This window comes from Drosophila suzukii, assembly GCF_043229965.1.
Source record: "Drosophila suzukii chromosome 2 unlocalized genomic scaffold, CBGP_Dsuzu_IsoJpt1.0 scf_2c, whole genome shotgun sequence".
Taxonomy (NCBI): Eukaryota; Metazoa; Arthropoda; class Insecta; order Diptera; family Drosophilidae; genus Drosophila; species Drosophila suzukii.
The window spans coordinates 24,978,613-25,002,570 of NW_027255896.1; the positions used below are offsets into that span (position 1 = coordinate 24,978,613).

Consider the following 23,958-nt stretch of genomic DNA (forward strand, 5'->3'; position numbering starts at 1 on the left):
TCATTTTAACTCGAATTAAAAAGTCAGAAGCTTATTTTGTAGCATAATACAATAATACATTTATTTATTTATTTTGGTATTGCGAACATTTTTGTTATACATAGAAATTAATTTTCTGCTTTGATTCCGGCGATTTGCATAGAAGAAGCAGGCGCACGTTTCCGACGTCATTTCTGGATTACAAAATGTAAAGTGTTCACCATAATTCGTAGTTTTGAGATCATGTCCACCTCGATTCATGAACATAGATTTTGTGTTTAGAAGATATTGAAAATGCTGACCAGTTATCTCTCCCTTAAATTGTTCAATAAATTGGTCCATTTCCTCATGAAATTTCATTTTGTTAATTCTATTTTCTTGTAGGTCTTTACACATCTAGTCTCAACTTTAAAATGATGTATAACAATTATTTTATTGTTTTGGAGCTACTTTTAAAAAATGTCAAAATAATGTATGCATTGTTTAGAGGACAAACCCCGCCCTTAAGGTGTGTTTCACAATAGGGAAACCGGTTTTCTTTAAACCTGTTTAATGACGGACAGCCCATTTCCTCGATATTAATGAGCTGACGACTCCCAAAAAACTTCTGTAGAAATCGTTTCTTTTCCACACCTTTACAAATAACTTGTTTTCCGCTTGTAATTGTCCTTAGATACTTTCGAGTTTGTGGAAAACTGTTCTCTCCATCGTTCCAAAAAATTTTGTGATGTGTATTGGTTAACCAAATTGCAGTCTTTCGAGATTTTGTATTTAGCAAAGTAAAATCATATGGTGGTTCTATTAAAATACTATTATTCAAGTTTGGATCTTTTTCGAATACAATTCCAATTTCCTTTAAAATAAAATTATTATTATTATCAAAGAAACCTTGAACGTCAATCGAAACAGTATCATTCAACATTTTTCTAATGTTAAACAACTCGTTGTACTAGTCCGTTTAATGGGTTATATTCAACTAAACGGTCATGTATGAGGAGACAGTAAGCTTGGGTATTTTCATGACTTGGTGTCTTCAGTTCTATTGAAATTCTCACATCAATAGGACCAGTTTTCACTGATTCGTTTTGATATGAAAGATCAACCACAATAATAGGGGCCTTCAATTTAAATTCATTTGGGGTCAAAAATGGTTGTGACTCACGATTATAGTAACTAGATTGAAATCTTGTATACATTTCATATAGGTGAGCATACTGATTCTTACTAAAATCAACATTCAGATTATCATATGGATATGACTCAGAATTCAAGTGAACTTTCAAGTTTGATAAGTTATTTGTGATAAGTTCTCCATTTAGTGTAAATCCAATTATGGCAAATCTTGGTTTTTCGCGGTTAGCCGACAATTTCACATTCCAGCTGTGTTGACTTCCACACCCCAATTTGGGGTTAACATATGAATCCCAACTCCGGAATGCGATTGGTAGGCTTAAACCACTTTTAATAATATCGTATATCTTAATTTTTGCAAAATCACTCGGAGTTACATGGGGGATTTTCCAGGTTATATTCGTCATTTCCAACTTAAAAGTTTGTTCATTTCTGGTTTGTTCAAACACATCACCAAGATTCTTTGTTAGCATCAACACTAGTTCGTGTTTACAATTTAACAAAACTTTTTTATAATCCTCAGCAAATCCCAATAAATTTTTTAATGGTACAGAAAAGTTAAAGTGGGGTCCCGTAGAAATTTTGTCCCCACTGCTCCATCCGGAATTTAATAGATTTTGACTTTGAAGATTATCCAGAGATATATAATTTTTTAGGGTTGTAGTCATACCGACAAATCGTGTTTTATCAATCTCACATCCATTTATTTCGTACTTAATTTCATCCAAAAAGTAAGCCATACAATTATTTTTAAAAAAAGTGGTAACATTATCAGTTGTAGGTCCATTCGGTGAATCTTTTATAATAATTCCTTGAAAATTAAGGTAACTTTCGTGAGGAAGCACGTACAAGTCTTGATTTTGAATAGTAATTCGAATTTCATTGTTTGGTTTAAATGTTTGATTATACGATGAATAAGTATGAAACTCTTTTTTCGAAATACTCTCATCTGAGTAAACCTTTTCTCGAATATTTAAAATTTCGTTCATTGTTTTCCTTTCCACCTTTTATATTATACTCGAAGCTTTAAGCCTAACGACTTTAAAAATAGTTTATTTTTCAAAGTAAGTGAGCTTCTTTTTACTGTCGATCCTCTTTCTATAGCTTTACAATTAGTAATGCTTGGCCTAGGACTTAAGCTACGTCTTTTATAATAAATAATCATTCTATTAACCGAATGTGCATGCGAATAGAAACGTTTTCACCAAGTAAATTCACCAAATCACAGTTTTGATCAACTATGCGTATAGATAGTGTGCTTATTTCGTCACAGTTGATTGGTAAATAAATTAGGTTATGTGGTGTCACTGTCATTTTATACCCAGGCGGAACATTAATACCAAACTCATGTAATGTATGATTCGGTGTATTATCTACATATGAACCGCTAATTATATTACATTCCAAACGAATTGTATTAATTTTTAATATGTTCACGGTCTGATCTGATCGATAGGTTTTTGTAGGATGTGGTTCTAGTATTTTTTGATGGAAACCAAACAATTGTCCAACCGATCTTTCCTTATTAAAGTAAACTGACTCTCGCATGGTAGTTATTTCAACTTTGAATTTTAAATGTATTTTCCAGGTTATAGTCTTTTACTTTATTGTAAATAAAATTGGTGATATCATTCAATTCATATGATCCAGTTGGAATTGTAATAACCTTGTCACCGATGTGGAAGAGATTATTTTTTTCATCAATATTTGGAATCGAATTATACATATTAAAATCGATAAGAGCGAACTCATATCGACCATTCAATTCGATAGGTCGAAAAAAGTTTGTATTTATAATGGAACTATTTCCATTCAACGATAATGCTAGTGATCTAGACATATTGATAAACTGTGGGATTGTAAGTATCTACCCAAGCTTTATATTGAAATTTCTCCTTAAATCATAATAAATTGATCAAATCTTTTTCTGTATCTTCCGTTATCCATATCGTTATCCTTGCTAATTAATAGGAATCCGTGCTTGTCCTCCCAACATTTTTGACAAATTTTCACAAATGTTTCATAATTCATATCAGTGTTAATATGGTCCCGATATATATGTCGCATATTTAAATCATCTTGCTTAAACATTATAATAAAGTTAGCATTGTCACGAATCAGATGTTTAGGTATATGACTATACGTTTGACATAAATAAAAAGAGTCGATATTTTTATGTCGACCCATACAAAAATAAGATCTTATGTTATCTTGTTTTTCACAAGCTACGTCATCGAATATCATAATGGAATTGTTTTTAGCTTCACTGGGGTCTAGTACACCCTCATTATGGGAGAATGTATGATATCCCATTCCTTTAATCGGTTTGATTAATTTCTCCAAGTACTCATATTTAGGTTGATATAAACTTTTTGAAACTATATAAACATTTTCGAATTTTAATCCATTAGGACTCTCTATTAGACTTAACATAATATTAGTTTTACCACAATTCGAAGGCCCAACAATTAGAGCCCTTATTGTGTTCGGTAAGAGAGCACTATGTCGTGGCGGTAGATTTTTTTCGTTTTCATCGTTAATATTTCTAACTAAAATTTTTTGTTTTTGACTTATTAAACGCATCTTTTAACATAATGTACCTCATTCAATGAGAAATCTTTGATGATTAAACATCAATAAAATGGGGAAACGTTTTTATAACCGCATCAATCGTATTTTTAATTGTAAACACGGTGGTGGTCTTGTCGATAAGCTAATTAATACATTACCGTTTGAAGCCCATATTCCGGGATATAATTTTTGTGGACCGGGTACAAAGTTACCGAAACGGTTGGAACGTGGTGATCAAGGAATAAACCCATTGGATGAAGCTTGCAAAGAGCACGATATCGCATATTCTCAAAACAAGGCATTGAGTGAACGACATAGGGCAGACTCCATATTAATTGACAAAGCCTGGTCGCGTGTCAAGGCACCAGATAGCAGTCTTGGTAAAAGAGCAGCAGCATACTTTTTTACAAATATAATGAAAGCCAAGAAAAAATTTGGTATGGGATTGAATAAAACGGAAGAGAAAGGAAGGAAAAAGATATTGAAGAATAAAATGAAGAAGACGAACCTTTCGACTGTAATTAATGCTGCTACTAAAACATTAAAAAAACAAAAACCATTAGACATTATGAGTGCAATTAAAGTTGCACGTAAATCAATTCATCAATCAATGGGTTCTAAGAAAAATGTTAAAGTACCTCGTGTAATTAATGTACCCAAAATTGGAGGTTTTTTACCAATCGTGCCGATCTTGACAGCCCTCAGCGCTCTTGGTAGTTTAGCAAGTGGTAGTGCAGCAATTGCAAAAACAATTAACAATGCGAGAATGGCTAAAGAAGATATGGAGGAGAAAAAACGTCACAATAGGAAAATTGAAAGTGGTGCTGTAGGAGAAGGATTATATCTCAAGCCCTATAGAAAGGGTTATGGTTTCTTTCTTAAGCCCTATAGTAAGGGGAAAGGAATTAAGAAGCGAAAAAACTAATTTCTCTGCTACCCAATAGACCACTATCAAATATCAACATTATACATTTTGCTAAAAAAATATATCCCACATTTTAGAGGGGTGTTTATGACAGATCTACTCCCAGAAGCACCAAAAAGTAGGGAGTGTGGTATAGTAAACTTAGATAATTCACGATCAAGTGGTACACATTGGGTTGCATATAATAAAAATAACAAGGAAGAACGCTATAGTCGAGTACCTCGACTATCAGATACCCGTTACTCAGCTAAATGGAGATATGCAAGCAGCAAAGCGAGATTAAAATGCGCCACCTACCGGCGGTAGACAGATTTAAGCGTTATGGGCGTTAGAGTGGGCGTGGCAAATTTATTTTTGGATAAATCGATAGGTATTGACGATACCAATACATTTCAGTTAAAATTTTTTATGTAGCATGCAAATTGTGGGCGTCACAGGTTTTCGCGGTTTGTGGGCGTTTAAGTGGGCGTGGCAAACTTTTTTTTAGGTCAATCGATAGGTATTGATGAGAACAATACATTTCAGTTAAAATTTTTTATCTAGCATCAAAACTGTTGGAGTTACAGTTTTGGGCGGTTTGTGGGCGTTAGAGTGGGCGTGGCAGTCTACTGAAACAAACTTGCGCTGCGTAAGAAGCTCAGGAATCTGTACGCCAAATCTCAATAGCCTAGCTCTCATAGTTTCCGAGATCTCAGCGTTCATCCGGACAGACAGACGGACAGACGGACAGACGGACAGACGGACATGGCTAGATCGACTCGGCTAGTGATCCTGATCAAGAATATATATACTTTATGGGGTCGGAAACGCTTCCTTCTGCCTGTTACATACTTTCCGACGAATCTAGTATACCCTTTTACTCTACGAGTAACGGGTATAAAAATAATATACATTATTTCGACAGTTTTGGAAATCTAGCCACCTAGAGAAGTTGTGAAATACTTGGGACATAGAATACAATACAACTACGATAGAATTCAAGACTTTGATACATACAACTGTGGACACCTGTGCCTCGCTTTTCTACTTTCTTTCGTAGAAAATGTGGAGTCAAAACCGGTATATTTAAATGGTAAATTTACATTTGGGGGGTTGAAAATCAATGTATGGGTACGTGTATGTGTGAACTCTGTATAGTATAAAAAGTGGACCTGCACGCGTTCAAATTCACAGTCTAAGTTTCTACTTCACATCGAACGTCATCTAGAGGACAAGAACTTTTGATCATTCTTAACAAAAAAACCTATAACTGCTCATAACAGCTCAAAACAGCTGGTGACCAGCTTATAACAACTAGTAAACAACTAGTTAACAGCTACTAAACAGATAATAACCATCTAATAACAGCTATTAACCAGCTAAAACAAGAAGTAAGCAACTACGAAACAAGTACTGAACAACTGCTAAACAGGTAGTAAACATCAAAATACAGCTAAAAACAACAAGGAACAACTGTACCAAGTCCAAAAAAGTCAACAACCATCATGAATCAGGAAAACCAGATGAACATTGTAGTTAAAGAGTTCAACAAATTTAATAAAAAGCCACTGCTATCGAAGACAAGGATGCCTGAAAATGTAAGATTCCCGATCTTCAAGGCGGAGCGCAAAACAACAAAGGTTGGAGAATCTATTGCTCTCGAGTTGGAGGAGCACATTCTGTACATGCCGGAAAGGTACACCTCTCTTCAAGATGATATCATCAATGAAATGGTTGATGGAAAATTTAATATTTATAAAAGTAATGACAATTTGTATTTAGAAATAAGTCAGTAATCATTAAAAAGATTGAGATTTTAAGAATATAACAATAAATACACTTTTTTAAATATAATAAAGAAAATGTATCGAATCTTTTTTTTCGGAAATAAATATTATAAATATTACAGATTTTGGCGTTCCCTAAACAGTATTTGTTTAGTAACTGAGGAGTGACTACATGAATTTCGAAAATTTTAAATCTTCCACCTATAATGTTTGAAAAATATACTACAATGAACATTTTGTCACAGTTAACCAAAGCTAGATTTGCTTTGAAGCGAAAATTCGATGATCTCAAACAAGTCAAAAATCATAGGAATTTACAATTGAAGGAAACTTTTAAACCTATTACTGAACCCTTGCATGAACTTGTTAAGGAAAATAAAAAACAAAAGATTTCTAATGTAAAAGATAGTATAAAAGTAAAGCGTGAAATGAAGCAAATTAAAAAATACGATACGAAAATACTTTACAACTAATGAGAAAGATCTGCAGTCTAATCGAAACATAACTCCACCAAGGTCTTTCGATGATAGTGATTCCTATAATCAATTCTTTTCACAAACGAATATAGAGGAAGATATAAAAGAAGAGAAAAAGGAGACGGAAAAGAGTGAAGAAAGAGGGACAACACCTTTACCAATGTATACAGGAGAGGCCGATATGGGTGTGGATGCAGAGCTAGAAGATAATAACACTAGTTATAATTATGATTTTAATATCAGTAATTTGACCAGAGGAAATGTGTTGGATAAGGGTTATGGACCTAAAAAAAGCGCAAACAATTCATTAACTTTGGGAGATAAAGAATTAAAAATTAAAGATAATAAAATAACATTTTCTAGTGGAATGAGTTGTGATCTGACTCCTGGTCTGTACTCTCTAATTTTTCTTAGTAAACCTGAAAACTATGATGATCAAGACTTGAAAATGTATAAAAATATTATTTTAGAAACGAATATACATAGAGTAGGCTTTAAACCTAATAACAGAATCAAGGGTACACGAGCATACAAATATAGCCATATTATTAAGAAGTTGATAGACAAAGATTTCAGTCCTACAACGTCTACTCCACTTCGCTCAAAAACAGGTTTTGGTTACATGACTCTTCAGAAATCAAATCCAAACTATGTTTATTGGAATGATGTAAATGAGTTAGTCGAACGATTGGAAATTTTAGTAGCATCAAAAGGAGCGGGTAACACCAGCCACAACAACGAAATTTTTTCAATATTAGAGGAATTGCGTGAAGAAAGGATTATATATTAATGGGTATAAATAGGAAGGACAAATATGTTTTACATTTATAAACATCATGTCTGTCGACAAGTTTGGACATTTTTCTGTTGATAAGGAACGATCAGAAAATTTGAAAAGACGTGTTAATTCTACTGAGGGATTATTCATCGATAAGGACGGTAATCTTAATGCTCAAAATAAACGTATCAAAAACGGATCTAAGCCTTTAGACAACAATGACCTAGCAACGAAACAATATACTGATGAGATCCTCGGAAAGTTGGGAGAAGATTTAAGAAAAACAAGGAAGAACCCGTTACTCAGCTAAATGGAGATATGCAAGCAGCAAAGCGAGATTAAAATGCGCCACCTACCGGCGGTATACAGATTTAAGCGTTATGGGCGTTAGAGTGGGCGTGGCAAATTTTTTTTTGGATCAATCGATAGGTATTGACGAGACCAACACATTTCAGTTAAAATTTTTTATCTAGCATGAAAATTGTGGGCGTCACAGGTTTTTGCGGTTTGTGGGCGTTAAAGTGGGCGTGGCAAACTTTTTTTTGAGTCAATCGATAGGTAACGACGAGACGAATACATTTCAGTTAAAATTTTTTATCTAGCATAAAAATTGTGGGCGTCACAGGTTTTCGCGGTTTGTGGGCGTTAAAGTGGGCGTGGCAAACTTTTTTTTAGGTCAATCGATAGGTATTGATGAGAACATTACATTTCAGTTAAAATTTTTATTCTAGCATCAAAACTGTAGGAGCCACAGTTTTGGGCGGTTTGTGGGCGATAGAGTGGGCGTGGCAGTCTACTGAAACAAACTTGCGCTGCGTAAGAAGCTCAGGAATCTGCACGCCAAATCTCAATAGCCTAGCTCTCATAGTTTCCGAGATCTCAGCGTTCATCCGGACAGACGGACAGACGGACAGACGGACATGGCTAGATCGACTCGGCTAGTGATCCTGATCAAGAATATATATGGGCATTTCCATATTGTCGCTCGGGACGTTTGCATACTTTTAAAGTTGAAAAAAAATGGGAAACAAAACGATTTTAATTTTGATAATTGGTTTCACTTGTCACTCTTCCCAAGCTCTATTTTGTGCAATAATCTTAATTTTTCCCGATTTTTAGTTTTCAAGATATCTTTAAAAAGCTGTCGTATTCGCTCGGGACAAAAATAGAAGTGGGTTTTGCGGGAGTTCATTCAACCCCGGATTTTAGCCAAGTCTGATGAAATATTTTCATGCGATTTTTTTAAATTGTGGTTCAATAATGAAGCTGTAAAATAGTTTTGGTTTTGCTCAAAAATGTTAAGCCGTTTTTTTTTAATGTAGTTTCTAAGATATTCGCTCGGGACATGTCGCTCGGGACATTTTTTCCGATTACAATCTCTATGTTGTTTCTGGTGTTATATTTGACAAATATCATAAAAAAGCGTACTAAGTATTTTCATTTTATTAACAGAGTTATTTTTATAAACAAACTATTTATTTCAACAAAATTTTTATTTAGAAAAATATATACATGTGAATGAAAGTCATTGTAATAATATAGTTAAATTCAGGTAATTAAATCAATTTTTTTTCATCCGAACTAGCTGTTCTAGCAGCCTTTAATTCGTGGGCATTACAATAAAAATAGTGAAGTTTAGATATCCCATGAATATTCTTAATTTTGTTCCATTTTTCTTTTACTTTTCTTTTCTTTTACTTTTTTTCTAAGTTCTCTTTTTCTTGTTCGCTCATATTTCTTTCTTTCTTCGATTATTTCAACATCTCTTTCAGCCATTTTTTTTTTCTCTTGCCTAGCATTCCGATTTCTTTCATTATTTTTAAGTTTAAAGGTTTTAAATTTGACTTGATCCTCTTTTAATTTGTTTCTCCAACGTTTGCAGGCATTCCTATTCTTTTCGCCATCCATCTATATTTATATAAAACAAAAAGCAAAAGAATTAAACGCAAAAAAAAAATATTTTTTTTTGCGAAAACTTACGGTGTTGCTCGGGACCAACTTTGTTGATTTTTAACATTCACATTTCTTGTTATTTTTAAACGGTGATTTTCAGGGTTTGTTTGTCGGTATAGTACCTGTTTAAGTTTAAGTTTTGATCTTCTTGCAGTGAGAGATTTTGACGTACTGATAAGAAGTTACGTTTTCCAATGTCGCTCGGGACATTGGAGAATACGGTAATGGGACTACAAAAATTACAGCTATTCCGCATAGCAAAATTCTCAGTAAATTTTGTTCCCTTTTATTACTTTCCAACAAAGAGTTGAGAGAGGTAAAGTCATATTATTTTCTCGCTCTTTATGATCTAGCATCAAAACCAAATGACCCATTGAAATGGGCAAAAACCAAAAATGCATTGCGCGACTTTGCAATTATACAAGTCGGATCATGGTAAACAAATCGGTGTGTTTCTTATAAATTAACTAGGTATGATTATTTCTATTTCAAATTATATTTATGTTAGATTTTTCCGATCACTTCTAATTTTTCGGTCGTGGTAGACTTTTTGGTGGAAGTGCCCATATACTTTATGGGGTCGGAAACGCTTCCTTCTGCCTGTTACATACTTTCCGACGAATCTAGTATACCCTTTTACTCTACGAGTAACGGGTATAATTATAACTCAAAATGTTAATCGTCGACTCACAAAAATTTCAAGCTTAGAAAATAAAATTGAATTGAATAATAAGAGGGCAGACAGCGCTGACCAAATTTTTGCCAAAATTCTGGAAAAGATTAAAACCATTGAGGACTATATATTTAAATATGTAACAAAACCGATATCATTACCGAAAAAAACCACAATTGAGTTAGAAGGTGTCGTTTTTAAGCCTATTAGAAGAATATGATTAAGCGAGAAATCGTATATGAGTTGCAGGGACTATCTCGAAAAAACTTTCAACGAAGACGAGTGATTACAAGGGGTATAAACGATCTGTGGCAAGCAGATTTGGTTGAAATGGGAGCCTTTTCAAAATCTAATGATGGGTACCGATACTTGTTGACTGTTATAGACACATTTTCGAAATATGCTTGGGGTGAGGCATTAAAATCAAAAAATGCAAATGATGTTTCCCAAGCCATGGAGAGAATATTTAAATCGGGTCATGGAACACCAAGAAACCTGCAAACTGATGATGGCACTGAATTCTTTAATTCCAAATTTAAGGTATTAATGAAAAGTTATAAAAAGTTATAAATCATTATTCAACCTTCAGTACTCTAAAAGCATCAATAGTTGAACGTTTCAATAGAACTCTTAAAGAGTTAATGTGGCGTGTGTTTAGTTTCAATGGAAAATATAAGTGGATAGATATGTATAAACAATTAATTTATAAATATAATAATAGAGTGCATAGAACAATAAAAATGAGTCCAAGTAAAGTCAATTCTTCCAATGAAAAACAAATATTACAAACATCGTATAATCACCTGAAAATATTTGTTGCAAGTAAATTCCGTAAGGGGGACCACGTTCGTATCAGTAAATATAAACATGTCTTTGAGAAAGGGTATACACCAAACTATACAACTGAAATCTTTAAAATTAGAAAGGTGAAGAATACATACCATAAAACATACTTACTTGAAGATTTAGATGGTAGCCCGATACAGGGCGGATTCTATAGAGAAGAACTGAAAAAAACACGATTTCCCCACACATACCTAGTTGAAAAAATTGTAAGGCGAAAAGGAAATAAAGTTTTGGTTAAGCGGCTCGGGTTTTCAAAGACTAGCTGGATAAACAAGGAAGACATGTTGTAGTATAATAAATGATTTATTTAATTAATTTTTATTTGTAAATTATTTTTTATTTACATATTTATCTTATCTTATATTAAGTTTAATATTATTATTTTTGTACAATGTTTTAAACTAAAATTAAATATAATAAAAATACTTTTTACAAACTCAAAATCATTTTCAATTATATTTTCCAAAGTCTCGATCGTAATAAAACATCTCCAATTCAACTGATTTATAAAATAGTTCTTTTTCAATATGTTCCTTTTGAAATTTAGGGCTATCTAATGATTCTCCATCGTTCACATAATTATTTTGTATCATCTCACCTAAGCAAAATGAATTTGATTCTAGCCATTCAACATTTTCTAAAATATCTTTTTCAATTAATCTCTGATGTTTTATTGATGCCGTACCATGGTCTTCATTACTTAACTCTAAAAATTGTGTTTCATTAACATTACGTTTTCTTTTGTTATCTTTGCCACAAAAAATTTTTTTATTTACTTTAACTGTAGTTATTTTATGTGTTTTTGATCTAAACATTGTTCTATTACCATATAGTGAGGCCCCAGTTAATAAAACGTTTTTATAGTCTTCAATTGTAAGATTTCGTGAACTCACTCCCTTTGCTTTATTATGTGAAGATTTAACTTGATCTATTCTATAACAATAAGCCTTTGAGCACAGACCTACAAATTCTGTCATGAGTTTACCGTTAAGCTCATCTTTAAAAAACCCTAAACTTTTTTTGTTAACTCTTTTAAAGTTATATAGATTAATTCTTTCATCTGAATAGTCCGATGTATCAAATTTTGCTTCAAGGTCATTACGAATATCTTTATAAAAATCTTCAGTTTTTATTGTATAGATAAATGAATCAGTATCCATATAATTTAAGAGTAACTTTTTCTGAAACTTTGGCTTCATATATTGATAGTGAAAATCATACATTTTCCATTTCGATAAGTCTAATACTGCAAATCCTAAATACATTGGCTTATTAAATAGAACGGACAATCCTTTCATTTGAATTCCATAGAAATTATCATTAATTTTAGTTGCACTATGAAAATTGGATTTTGAAATTAAAGTTTTGGCACAATGTGCTCTTCGTCCAGTCTTGGAGTTATCCGGAGCTTCCCATGAACTAATAAGCTTAATATCGACCCTGCGCTCGGGATCTTCCATTGTTTTTCCGTAAACAGAATTATTCATTAATTCAAAAAAATCTTTTTCAAATTTATTTTTTGCCTATGTAAAGTATTTAGATCAATGTAATTCTTTAACCAAGGCTTTTGTAAAAATTGAACACCTCTATGGATCTTTTTCAATACTAACCCATTCTGTGTACATTGTTGCAAATTCCGATAATGTATTACATAATTTTTCTTATTTCCCAGGTCAGCAATTAATTTTTTTACCTTATCCTCTTTTGAGGCCAGACAATTTGACGGACAAAATGGAAGATCATTATGAAGATCATGTAAATAACCGTATTTGCTATCGATTGGAATATTATTAATATCAAAATTGTCTATGTCTGTGGTAGACATCCACTTAAAATCTTTATATGGTAAAGGTTGTGACATTGCCCAACCATACAAGTTATTCGCATCTACATACATTAAAAATGAAGACTCCTTCGAGGAATCATAATCTGACAAATATTTGTTATTTGCTTTTGTATATCTATGACAACATTGAACTAAACCACCTCGAATGCTACTTTGAATAAATCTATACTTATCTATATCTGTCAGCAATTCAAGTTGAATATTTGTAGATTTCAACATTGCCTCCCAAGATAGACCTGGTGTCGTAAAATACTGAGCTGGGTTAAAAGAAATACATCAGTTTTTAAACATAATTCTAAATAATCTTTAAGAGTGGAACAAGAGAAATGCGACCAAACTTTAAGAGCTTGATCATAATCTTCCTGAGAGCATTCCCTTTCCGTTAAATTACTATAGAATGCTTCCCTTGGTGGGAGGGAAGTTTCCTCGAGTCTACTAGCGGAATCTAAATATTTATAGGGAAATATACCCTTCTTACGCATTAGTCGAAATTCTATATCATTACTGAAAAACGATTTTACAGTGTTCAATTGATCGTCAACTGTTTCTAAAACAAATTTATCTAGTCTAGAATCAAAAGCACACATTATATAATACGCATATGATATTGGAACATGTTCATTAATATTAAATAATTTGGGGCTCACTTCAAGATTTTTCGGTTCCAGAATGCGTTCAAAATCCGCGTAGACAACGAATGGAACTTGAAGCTGATGTTGAACCTGGGTAAATTCCAAAGTATTATTCTGGGGGTGTGGCATCTTTGAGACCTTTTTACTGCAGAGCGTTTTGTGTTTCAATGCAGCTTCCTCAGTTTTGGAAAAATGTAAACACACATTGCAGAAATATTGCGCCCTCTTCTGATTTCCTCTCTGAGCAGTCATTAGTCTTTGAAAGAGAAATATACACAAATTATTTAATTGCTTAAAAGAGATAAAAATGAATTAAAGAATTTACCTTGAAATATTTTTAATGTACCTGTAATGTCCATTTCCACCTTCTTCCAAAAACATCATATTGATATGAAGAGGCTTTTCCACTTCCGATTGAAAAAGTGGTCCAATTATTTCGCTCGTCTCTTCATTATATCCGAATACGTTTAAACTCATATGAGTATTCTTCTTTAAAAAATTTTTTATACATTTTATTTCAAGGGGAAAAGTCAACCCTGTGAAATCTAATATTATTTCATCACTTATACGAATTATCTCCAGCGATATATCAATATTATATGCCGAACATCTTTGCGGCCTGTTAACAATTTTCAAGGCAGAAATCAAAGCCCATTTAAAACAATAGTGATCATTTTCGTTACAAACGTTAACTATTGCTTTTTTCGTTAAAAGGAAACGAGGTAGTGGTATGAAAGATGAACCAGCCATCGGTGTATAATGATTCACATTCATTTCCAATCGAATCAATTTAATAAGAGACCATCCACTATCTCTCTCTTGAAATTCTTGTGTTTTTGAAATTATTTCCATGGTATGTTCATGGAAGATATTTTCTAAGTCAGAACCTTTGTTCATGATCGTCATTTTACTTTGAAAACTGTTCATATCAATTTCTTCAGATTCATCTTTAAAAAGTATATACTCTGCAAACAGTTCAAAGTTGACTTTTGCTGAAGTATAACTTTCTAACAGAATGCTGAGATGAGGTAGCAGGGACAATCCAGCTTCACTCAAGAAACTCTCAGGTAAGATCAAGTCCGATCCATCGTTTACATACATGTAATGTAGTATTCTTCCCTTGAATCCCTCAGAAATTTTTTTGACTCTTCCGTCAAGGGGTTGAATTGCATTTCGCTTATGCAACTCCGAACGGACATGATTTGCCCACTTATTCTTTAGCAAGAAACACTTGCAGGATTGACAAAACTGATTTTGGTTATTCATTTTTATTTTATTCGTTTTGGTAAAATTCTTTTTTCACGATCACTTTTTTCACTTTTACTTAAGTTGTGTTTGACGTAGCAGAGTATCCCACTTCAAGACTATTTTTGGTAGACTAACTATTGTCCTCGATCATTTATAGTGTTTGAAGTGGGCGTGTACGATAATATTGAAGATGAGAGGTGCATACTTAAGATTTTTTTAAATTCAAAAACTAAGGTAATTCTAGTAGGTTATATCGACTATTCATTGGTTAGAAGAGATGAGAAGTATTGATTTTGAAAAATATTTGATACAAGGATAGGACACCATCAAATCGATAAAGGAGACACAAAATCATAGAATAAAGGAGAGTGTTGGTTAGAAGAGGTCGCACATACTTTGCTGCAGGTGAGAAAGGAAAGGTCATTTTTTAGACACACCATCATACTCAGGTAGCCAATAGGGGACAGTTTGGAAAAAACCATTTCGAGTTTGGGAAAAAGCCAAAATTTTCATTTGTTGAACTTCGAGAATGCACATTTTTGGGTAAAAGAAGAGGAAAAATCAAAGATTTTTCATTTGTTGAATTTCGAGAATGCATATTTTTGGGTAAAAGAAGAAGATGAAAACCTGTAGAAATTTCCTTATAAATCGTGTAAGCATATTTAAAAGGGTAAGACGAGATTGTTGACTGAGATAGACAACATGCATTCAGTTAAAATAAATAACTTTTTGAATGCATTTGACGGAATTCTGTTCAATGCACACTATGTACGGCTCCAGTTCATACAATCAAAACTCTTTGAATGTGAACGAGGTAATATAAAAACATTTATTCATGGAAATTATATGGACACCTGCGTGTGGAGCAATGATGCAGCCACTGAGGGAGTTGATACTTGTGTATGCCATCGAATTTCGGATTACAAAAAGGAAGCACTCAACATTATGAATAAATACTATAATCTAGAAAAAAGAATGAAAATTATTAAATAACATAATAAAACATGTTCGCAATACCAAAATAAACTTCTGACTTTTTATTTCGAGTTGAAATTAGAGGTACGGAGAATGGAAAATATTTCCTTGACTGAGATATGTCGGCTCCTTGCGAGTTGTTGCGCGGTCGTGATTTCAACCCCTATTATGGAAACGTCGTATGAGGTCGTATGAGGTCGTTGGCGTGAGGCCGTTCTGGGGCGGAAACAAAAATGTGTATTTGAAAATATTCCAGATCTGAGAAACATTAACTTGTGAGATTTATTTTATTGGGGTTCTTTTGATTTCTAAATTAGTTTTACAATCATAGGAAACATTATTCCCCAACATGATCGGACATGTTCCTCTAAGATAACCATCTTTGAATACTTTGGGTGTGCGGCCTTTCACACGTGCACAGCAACACCTGTGATAATGAGGCAAAAGGGTACGTGATCACACCTTTCCCCAACATGATCGGATATTTTCCTCCAAGATAACAACCTTTGGATACTATGGTTGTGCGACCTTTCTCACGTACACGTTTTTCACCTGACTATTAATTGCACATAATGAGGGGAAGGATACATGATCAATATTGTCACGTGGGGATGTGGGGGCGATGGGGGCAATTAATTTTACTCTTTATAGACATGATCGTGACATTTTTATGACTTCAAAGCCCATTAAAATCAGTTAATTTATTGGATTATGCTAATTGTCCCAGAACCCGCATACGTTAATGAGGGGGGAGGGGGGGGCCGGGGCCCATTAATATGCTAATTGTCACAGAACCCGTCTTTTCCTACTACTGATGCACGGCAAACAATTGCGGATAAAGGATTCAACTTTGCTTCTCAGCAACGGAAACCAATACTTATCTTTCAGGCCTTCAACACACCTATCAACACCAAGATGACCCAACTTTTCATGACATAATCTGATCAACTGTTCTTGTATTGTTGGAGCATACAAACATAACCTTCCGGCATCATTCTTTCTATAAATTATTCCATCAATAAGTTCAAAACAACCAACGGCTTCTCTTTCTAATTTGTCACGGAGTTTGACGGAAGCACACACGGATCGCAAATTTCATCTATCACGGTATCTAACAATTCGGTTTGTCGACTCAAGGCATCAACGTGCGTCATACTAGAACCGGGTCTATGTACAATAGAGTAGTTATAGTTTTCCAATTACAATCGGTAATGATACGGAACGGCTTGTGTTCTAAATACACACGGAAACGACGGAGAGAAAATATTATCGCAAGGGTCTCAAGCTTAAAACTATGATAAATAGATTCGGCGGCAGTCGCTTTACGGGAATAGAAAAAGACCGGATGTAACTTGCCATCATCTTGGCGCTGCATCAGCACAGCTCCAAACCCGTGGGAGCTCGCATCGGTATGCAGTTCGGTTTCGCTATGAGGGTTAAATAAGGAAAGAACGGGCGGACTTGACAATGCTTTCTTTAAGCTAGTAAAAGCTTCCATTTCCAGTTTTCCCATCGGGAACGGACCTCCATTTTTAAGCAGATCAGACAACGGATTAGCAATACGTGAAAATGACGGAACAAACTTACGGAAGTATGAGAATAAGCCTAAACAAGAATGAAGGGACTTACAATTCAGAGGTTCAGGGTATTCACGAATGGCATTTAGGTGTGTCTCGTTTGGAAGAATACCATTCGTACAGACATTGTATCCTAAATAATCAATGCGGTTCTTTAGGAATACACTTTTCTTGTAATTAATTTCAAGACGGTTTTCATTAAGACGGTCTAGTAATTTGGAAAGTAAAACAAGATGTTCTTCTACCGTCGCCAGGATGATGTCATCCATATAAACATAAACCTGACGATTACGTATCATTTCATGGAGTACGTTGGAAATAAATCGTTGAAAAACGGCAGGGCCATTTTTTAGGCCGAAAGGCATACGCAAGTATTCATAGTGTCCGTCAGGTGTTATAAATGCGGTGTATTTCACGGACTCGGGGTCCATACCGATTTGGTGGAATCCACTCTTTAAATCTACAAATGAAAAAACATTTTTACTTTCGATATATTCTAAGCAATCTTCGATCAATGGGGACGGAAAGTTATCTCTAATTGTTAATTTATTTAACGCTCGGTAATCGATGCACATGCGGATTTATCCATTCTTTTTCTTGACAAGGATTATGGGAGATGCATAAGGGGACTGACTAGGTCTAATAATATTACGGGCTAACAACTCGGCAACTGTTTTATTAACAACGTCTCTCTCTAAGTATGATAATCTTCTCGGTGCACTATGAAACGGTGTAGAATCAGTTAATTGTGTGCTCATTAAACATACATTAAACTACTACATTTCTCAGCTGAAGAAACACCAAAATCGCGGCCTATATCTACGTTATCAAGGTCAATAGACATAGCTCCACAAATGCTTTTCATATCAGAAAGCCAATCCGCGAGAGAATCATCAGGAACCAAGGGTGCATTCGGGTTTACAGAATCAATACTTAGTTTAAAGGGTTGCGTTTTATCTAAAATTAATCTATTTTTTTTTATCGCTTAGCAAGGATGCACAGAATGATTTATTACCGAAAGCAATACGATTATTTATTGAAATTAAATTTGATTCATTTCTTTCATGATTTCTTTTCACAAAAAGTTTAATATTGAGTAATTTAAGGGCGTCTCTGCCAAGGAGAATCGCTGTAGGTAAGATGAGATCGGGAATAACGTATACTTCTAAATCGTGATACTTTTTCTCGAACAAAATTGAACAGGGTACTTTTCCGTACGTGGGTATTGATGTGCCACCAAGTCCGCGAAAGGGACTTTTCTTTAGCTGATGATCTTCATTTAAATATGGATAGTATGACTTTCCCAAAAAGCTTATTGGGCTTCCGGTATCTAACAAAGCGAAAACATATTTAATATTGGTGCATCCTGCTAAACTACTTAATCTTAAACTTACTAACTGAATAAACGGCTTTTCATCCATGGTTTTTTCAGCTTCTGGCAGGGTAAAGCCCACGGTGCGCTTGGGACACGGACGGTGCATATGGCCCACTTCGAAACAGATGAAGCATCCGTTGTCCGGGCTTTTCGGCTTCTTGCAATCTTTGCCATTTGTCGGCAGTTGTAGCATCTAGTGTCTTTCGGAATTACGGCTCCTGGGCGAGGGATCATGGTGACGGCTTTACGATTGGACTCCAGACGTACAGACTGGAATCGCATTAACTTTTGACGTAGCTCATCCAACGTGATACAATAGTAGAGTGGAGCAGCGCGTCCACTGTGGTCCTCTAGTCCATCGACGATGTACTTCACGACGTCTACTTCATCAAAGTTGCCTTGCTGGGCGATATTGCGCATTGTGATGAAATACTGCATCAAGGTCTCGGACTTCCCAATTGTGCGTTTTTGCAGTTGTTTCGCAATTTCCTGGTTTGACATTCTGTTTCCAAAAACTTGGGTGAGCGTGGCGCTCATTTCTGGCCAGGTTCTTGCCTCGACATGTTCATAACGGTTTGCTGCGAACTTCCAGAAGGTTTCAATAACGGCGCCACAGCGTCGGCCATTTGCAATTTCTCACGGTCTTCGATCAGCGTTAGCATGCGGTTTGCAAGCTTCGGTGTGCTCGGGGAATCCTGCTCCTCATCTTGACCCTGGATCTCTGTGTCCTCGGCGTCCTCGATGTTAGCCTCCAGATTCCTTGCACGGTTTAACGCAGCACGGAGTTGGTAAATTGTTGCATCAGCCCCGAACATGATGCCCTTCTCGGAAAGGAGCTCCAGCAGCTCGTCTTTGGACATCTTAACAACCTCACTGTATGATAACATTGCGCAACATTTGGGCAAACCCCACACCTAATTTGTAAACTTATCGGTTTTTATTTAAAAATTTTAAATTTGGTTGCGCTTTTTTGCTCTTCTTGATCGGCGTCGCTTATTTGTAGTGTGCCCGTTCATTATTATTTACAATATCTCTTAAAACTAAATCGATTAATACTAGATTGCACTAAATATACTAAATAACATTATGCACTGGAATTACACAGCTTACAATTTATTAATTTATTAATTTATTAATCTATTAATCTATTAATTTATTAATTTATTAATTTATTAATTTATTAATTTATTAATTTATTAATTTATTAATTTATTAATTTATTAATTTATTAATTTATTAATTTATTAATTTATTAATTTATTAATTTATTAATTTATTAATTTATTAATTTATTAATTTATTAATTAATTAATTAATTAATTTATTAATTTATTAATTTATTAATTTATTAATTTATTAATTTATTAATTTATTAATTTATTAATTTATTAATTTATTAATTTATTAATTTATTAATTTATTAATTTATTAATTTATTAATTTATTAATTTATTAATTTATTAATTTATTAATTTATTAATTTATTAATTTATTAATTTATTAATTTATTAATTTATTAATTTATTAATTTATTAATTTATTAATTTATTAATTTATTAATTTATTAATTTATTAATTTATTAATTTATTAATTTATTAATTTATTAATTTATTAATTTATTAATTTATTAATTTATTAATTTATTAATTTATTAATTTATTAATTTATTAATTTATTAATTTATTAATTTATTAATTTATTAATTTATTAATTTATTAATTTATTAATTTATTAATTTATTAATTTATTAATTTATTAATTTATTAATTTATTAATTTATTAATTTATTAATTTATTAATTTATTAATTTATTAATTTATTAATTTATTAATTTATTAATTTATTAATTTATTAATTTATTAATTTATTAATTTATTAATTTATTAATTTTTTAATTTATTAATTTATTAATTTATTAATTTATTAATTTATTAATTTTTTAATTTATTAATTTATTAATTTATTAATTTATTAATTTATTAATTTATTAATTTATTAATTTATTAATTTATTAATTTATTAATTTATTAATTTATTAATTTATTAATTTATTAATTTATTAATTTATTAATTTATTAATTTATTAATTTATTAATTTATTAATTTATTAATTTATTAATTTATTAATTTATTAATTTATTAATTTATTAATTTATTAATTTATTAATTTATTAATTTATTAATTTATTAATTTATTAATTTATTAATTTATTAATTTATTAATTTATTAATTTATTAATTTATTAATTTATTAATTTATTAATTTATTAATTTATTAATTTATTAATTTATTAATTTATTAATTTATTAATTTATTAATTTATTAATTTATTAATTTATTAATTTATTAATTTATTAATTTATTAATTTATTAATTTATTAATTTATTAATTTATTAATTTATTAATTTATTAATTTATTAATTTATTAATTTATTAATTTATTAATTTATTAATTTATTAATTTATTAATTTATTAATTTATTAATTTATTAAATTATTAATTTCTTAATTTATTAATTTATTAATTTATTAATTTATTAATTTATTAATTTATTAATTTATTAAATTATTAATTTCTTAATTTATTAATTTATTAATTTATTAATTTATTAATTTATTAATTTATTAATTTATTAATTTATTAATTTATTAATTTATTAATTTATTAATTTATTAATTTATTAATTTATTAATTTATTAATTTATTAATTTATTAATTTATTAATTTATTAATTTATTAATTTATTAATTTATTAATTTATTAATTTATTAATTTATTAATTTATTAATTTATTAATTTATTAATTTATTAATTTATTAATTTATTAATTTATTAATTTATTAATTTATTAATTTATTAATTTATTAATTTATTAATTTATTAATTTATTAATTTATTAATTTATTAATTTATTAATTTATTAATTTATTAATTTATTAATTTATTAATTTATTAATTTATTAATTTATTAATTTATTAATTTATTAATTTATTAATTTATTAATTTATTAATTTATTAATTTATTAATTTATTAATTTATTAATTTATTAATTTATTAATTTATTAATTTATTAATTTATTAATTTATTAATTTATTAATTTATTAATTTATTAATTTATTAATTTATTAATTTATTAATTTATTAATTTATTAATTTATTAATTTATTAATTTATTAATTTATTAATTTATTAATTTATTAATTTATTAATTTATTAATTTATTAATTTATTAATTTATTAATTTATTAATTTATTAATTTATTAATTTATTAATTTATTAATTTATTAATTTATTAATTTATTAATTTATTAATTTATTAATTTATTAATTTATTAATTTATTAATTTATTAATTTATTAATTTATTAATTTATTAATTTATTAATTTATTAGTTTATTAATTTATTAATTTATTAATTTATTAATTTATTAATTTGTTAATTTATTAATTTATTAATTTATTAATTTATTAATTTATTAATTTATTAATTTATTAATTTATTAATTTATTAATTTATTAATTTATTAATTTATTAATTTATTAATTTATTAATTTATTAATTTATTAATTTATTAATTTATTAATTTATTAATTTATTAATTTATTAATTTATTAATTTATTAATTTATTTATTTTTTTATTTATTTATTTATTTATGAATTTATTAATTTGTTAGTTATATATTTATTTTCAAAAAAAAAACACGAATTAAAACCGGCTTTACCCACTTTGACCTCCGTACTTACAACTGATTATGTACTACATTAACCGCACAATTTCACCTGACCATACATATTTTCCTCAATCTTACGTTTGCCTTATTTCTCTATGATTTTGCCACCATGTTTGGTTTTAATTGAATTTATAAAAAAAAAATTAAGCAATTTGCATATTCCTTGATAATCTTTAGGACAACATGTGTTGCTATGGACATATTGTATTCTTTTAATCATTATTTGGAATATTTTAAAGTTTAAAGGTCGGAAAAATACACGGCAGCCCTTGAGGTTCGTGCGTCACAAACCAAATCAAAAACATTTTTAAGAGAAATTAATTAGAAACACTCTCTTAAATTAACTTTATCAAAATATTCGTTCACGAATTTCGAAAGTGTATTTCCTTAGTAGACGTATAACACAGGGGTGGTCAAAAGTATTTACACAAAACAAAAGTAAAATATACTCACAACTTGAACTTATATTTTGTACATTCTGGCATCAAAAGAAAGGTCGCTGTGTGCCACCCTTATATTTATAATTAATAACGCACGAATATGTGAAATTGTTAAAGCAAAAGGAAAGTCGCGTTTTTGCAGAAACGAAACAATTGCTCAAAAAGTCCAAAAGTCCAGAAACATAAAAAAATTCTATCGGACTATAAGCAGCCTGTGGTCTGCGATCATTTAGCGGTCAAATCGTGCGTGTAAACTCCATATTTTTTTTATAAAAACACTTAAAACACATTTCATTTGGTCGAAAGTGGAAAGATAAAAGAAAGGAATCATACACACACATATACTGCAGTGCACACTTACACAAATCACTCAAACTCAAAATTTATCAAAGCAACAACATAATGAATGCACCAAAGCGACTAAGGAGTGAAAAGTCCAATGCCGAAATCAAGGTAGCTCGCACATCGGACACACAATTGGAACTGTTGCAGCTGATCGACGATAAATTTGCGGAGCAAAGGGAGTCACTGGGTACAGAGTATCGAGAGAGCGGGCCCCGCTTTCTCAACACTCTACCGGCAAAATTCGATGCAATGAACACAGAAATACACAACCTTAGAAACGAGTGCGAGAGCCGGAAACCGAGGCAAAAGAGATGAATACAATAAAACAACAAGTGTGTGAACTGGATGCTCAACTGGCAGCAAAGCGCAATGCACAGGAGGTCGCGGATGTTGCATGCAACCTGCGCTGGCATGGTGTACCGCAAGTCGAGGGCGAAAATTTAAACACCCTTTTTAATCGACTATTTTTCTCACTACATCTGACCCCTAATCCGTGAGTTAGGTCTATTTTTCGAGTCCGACCGCGCCAAAGAAACTCACTTGTTGACCCAGTAATAATAATAAAAATGGATCACGTGCGCGAAAAAGCTGCGCTGCTGCGGGCGGTTGGAGTGCACCGACAAACAACCAAATCGCAGCTGAGCTTACAGCTGATCGGTTTTGACTCGCCGGCATTTATAT

At 31.1% G+C, this 23,958-nt stretch overlaps 1 protein-coding gene across 1 annotated transcript in view; it reads right to left on the reverse strand.

Moving 5' to 3' along the window:
- The window catches only part of LOC108007735 (scavenger receptor class B member 1), a gene marked incomplete at its 3' end in the record, with an annotated part of 434,380 nt that extends 422,305 nt beyond the window's left edge, over nucleotides 1-12,075 (reverse strand). The window contains 2 exon segments of the mRNA XM_070998599.1: nucleotides 11,056-11,090; nucleotides 12,056-12,075. Coding sequence (XP_070854700.1) covers nucleotides 11,056-11,090; nucleotides 12,056-12,075 — 55 coding nt within the window.
- Nucleotides 12,076-23,958: the final 11,883 nt, after the last annotated feature.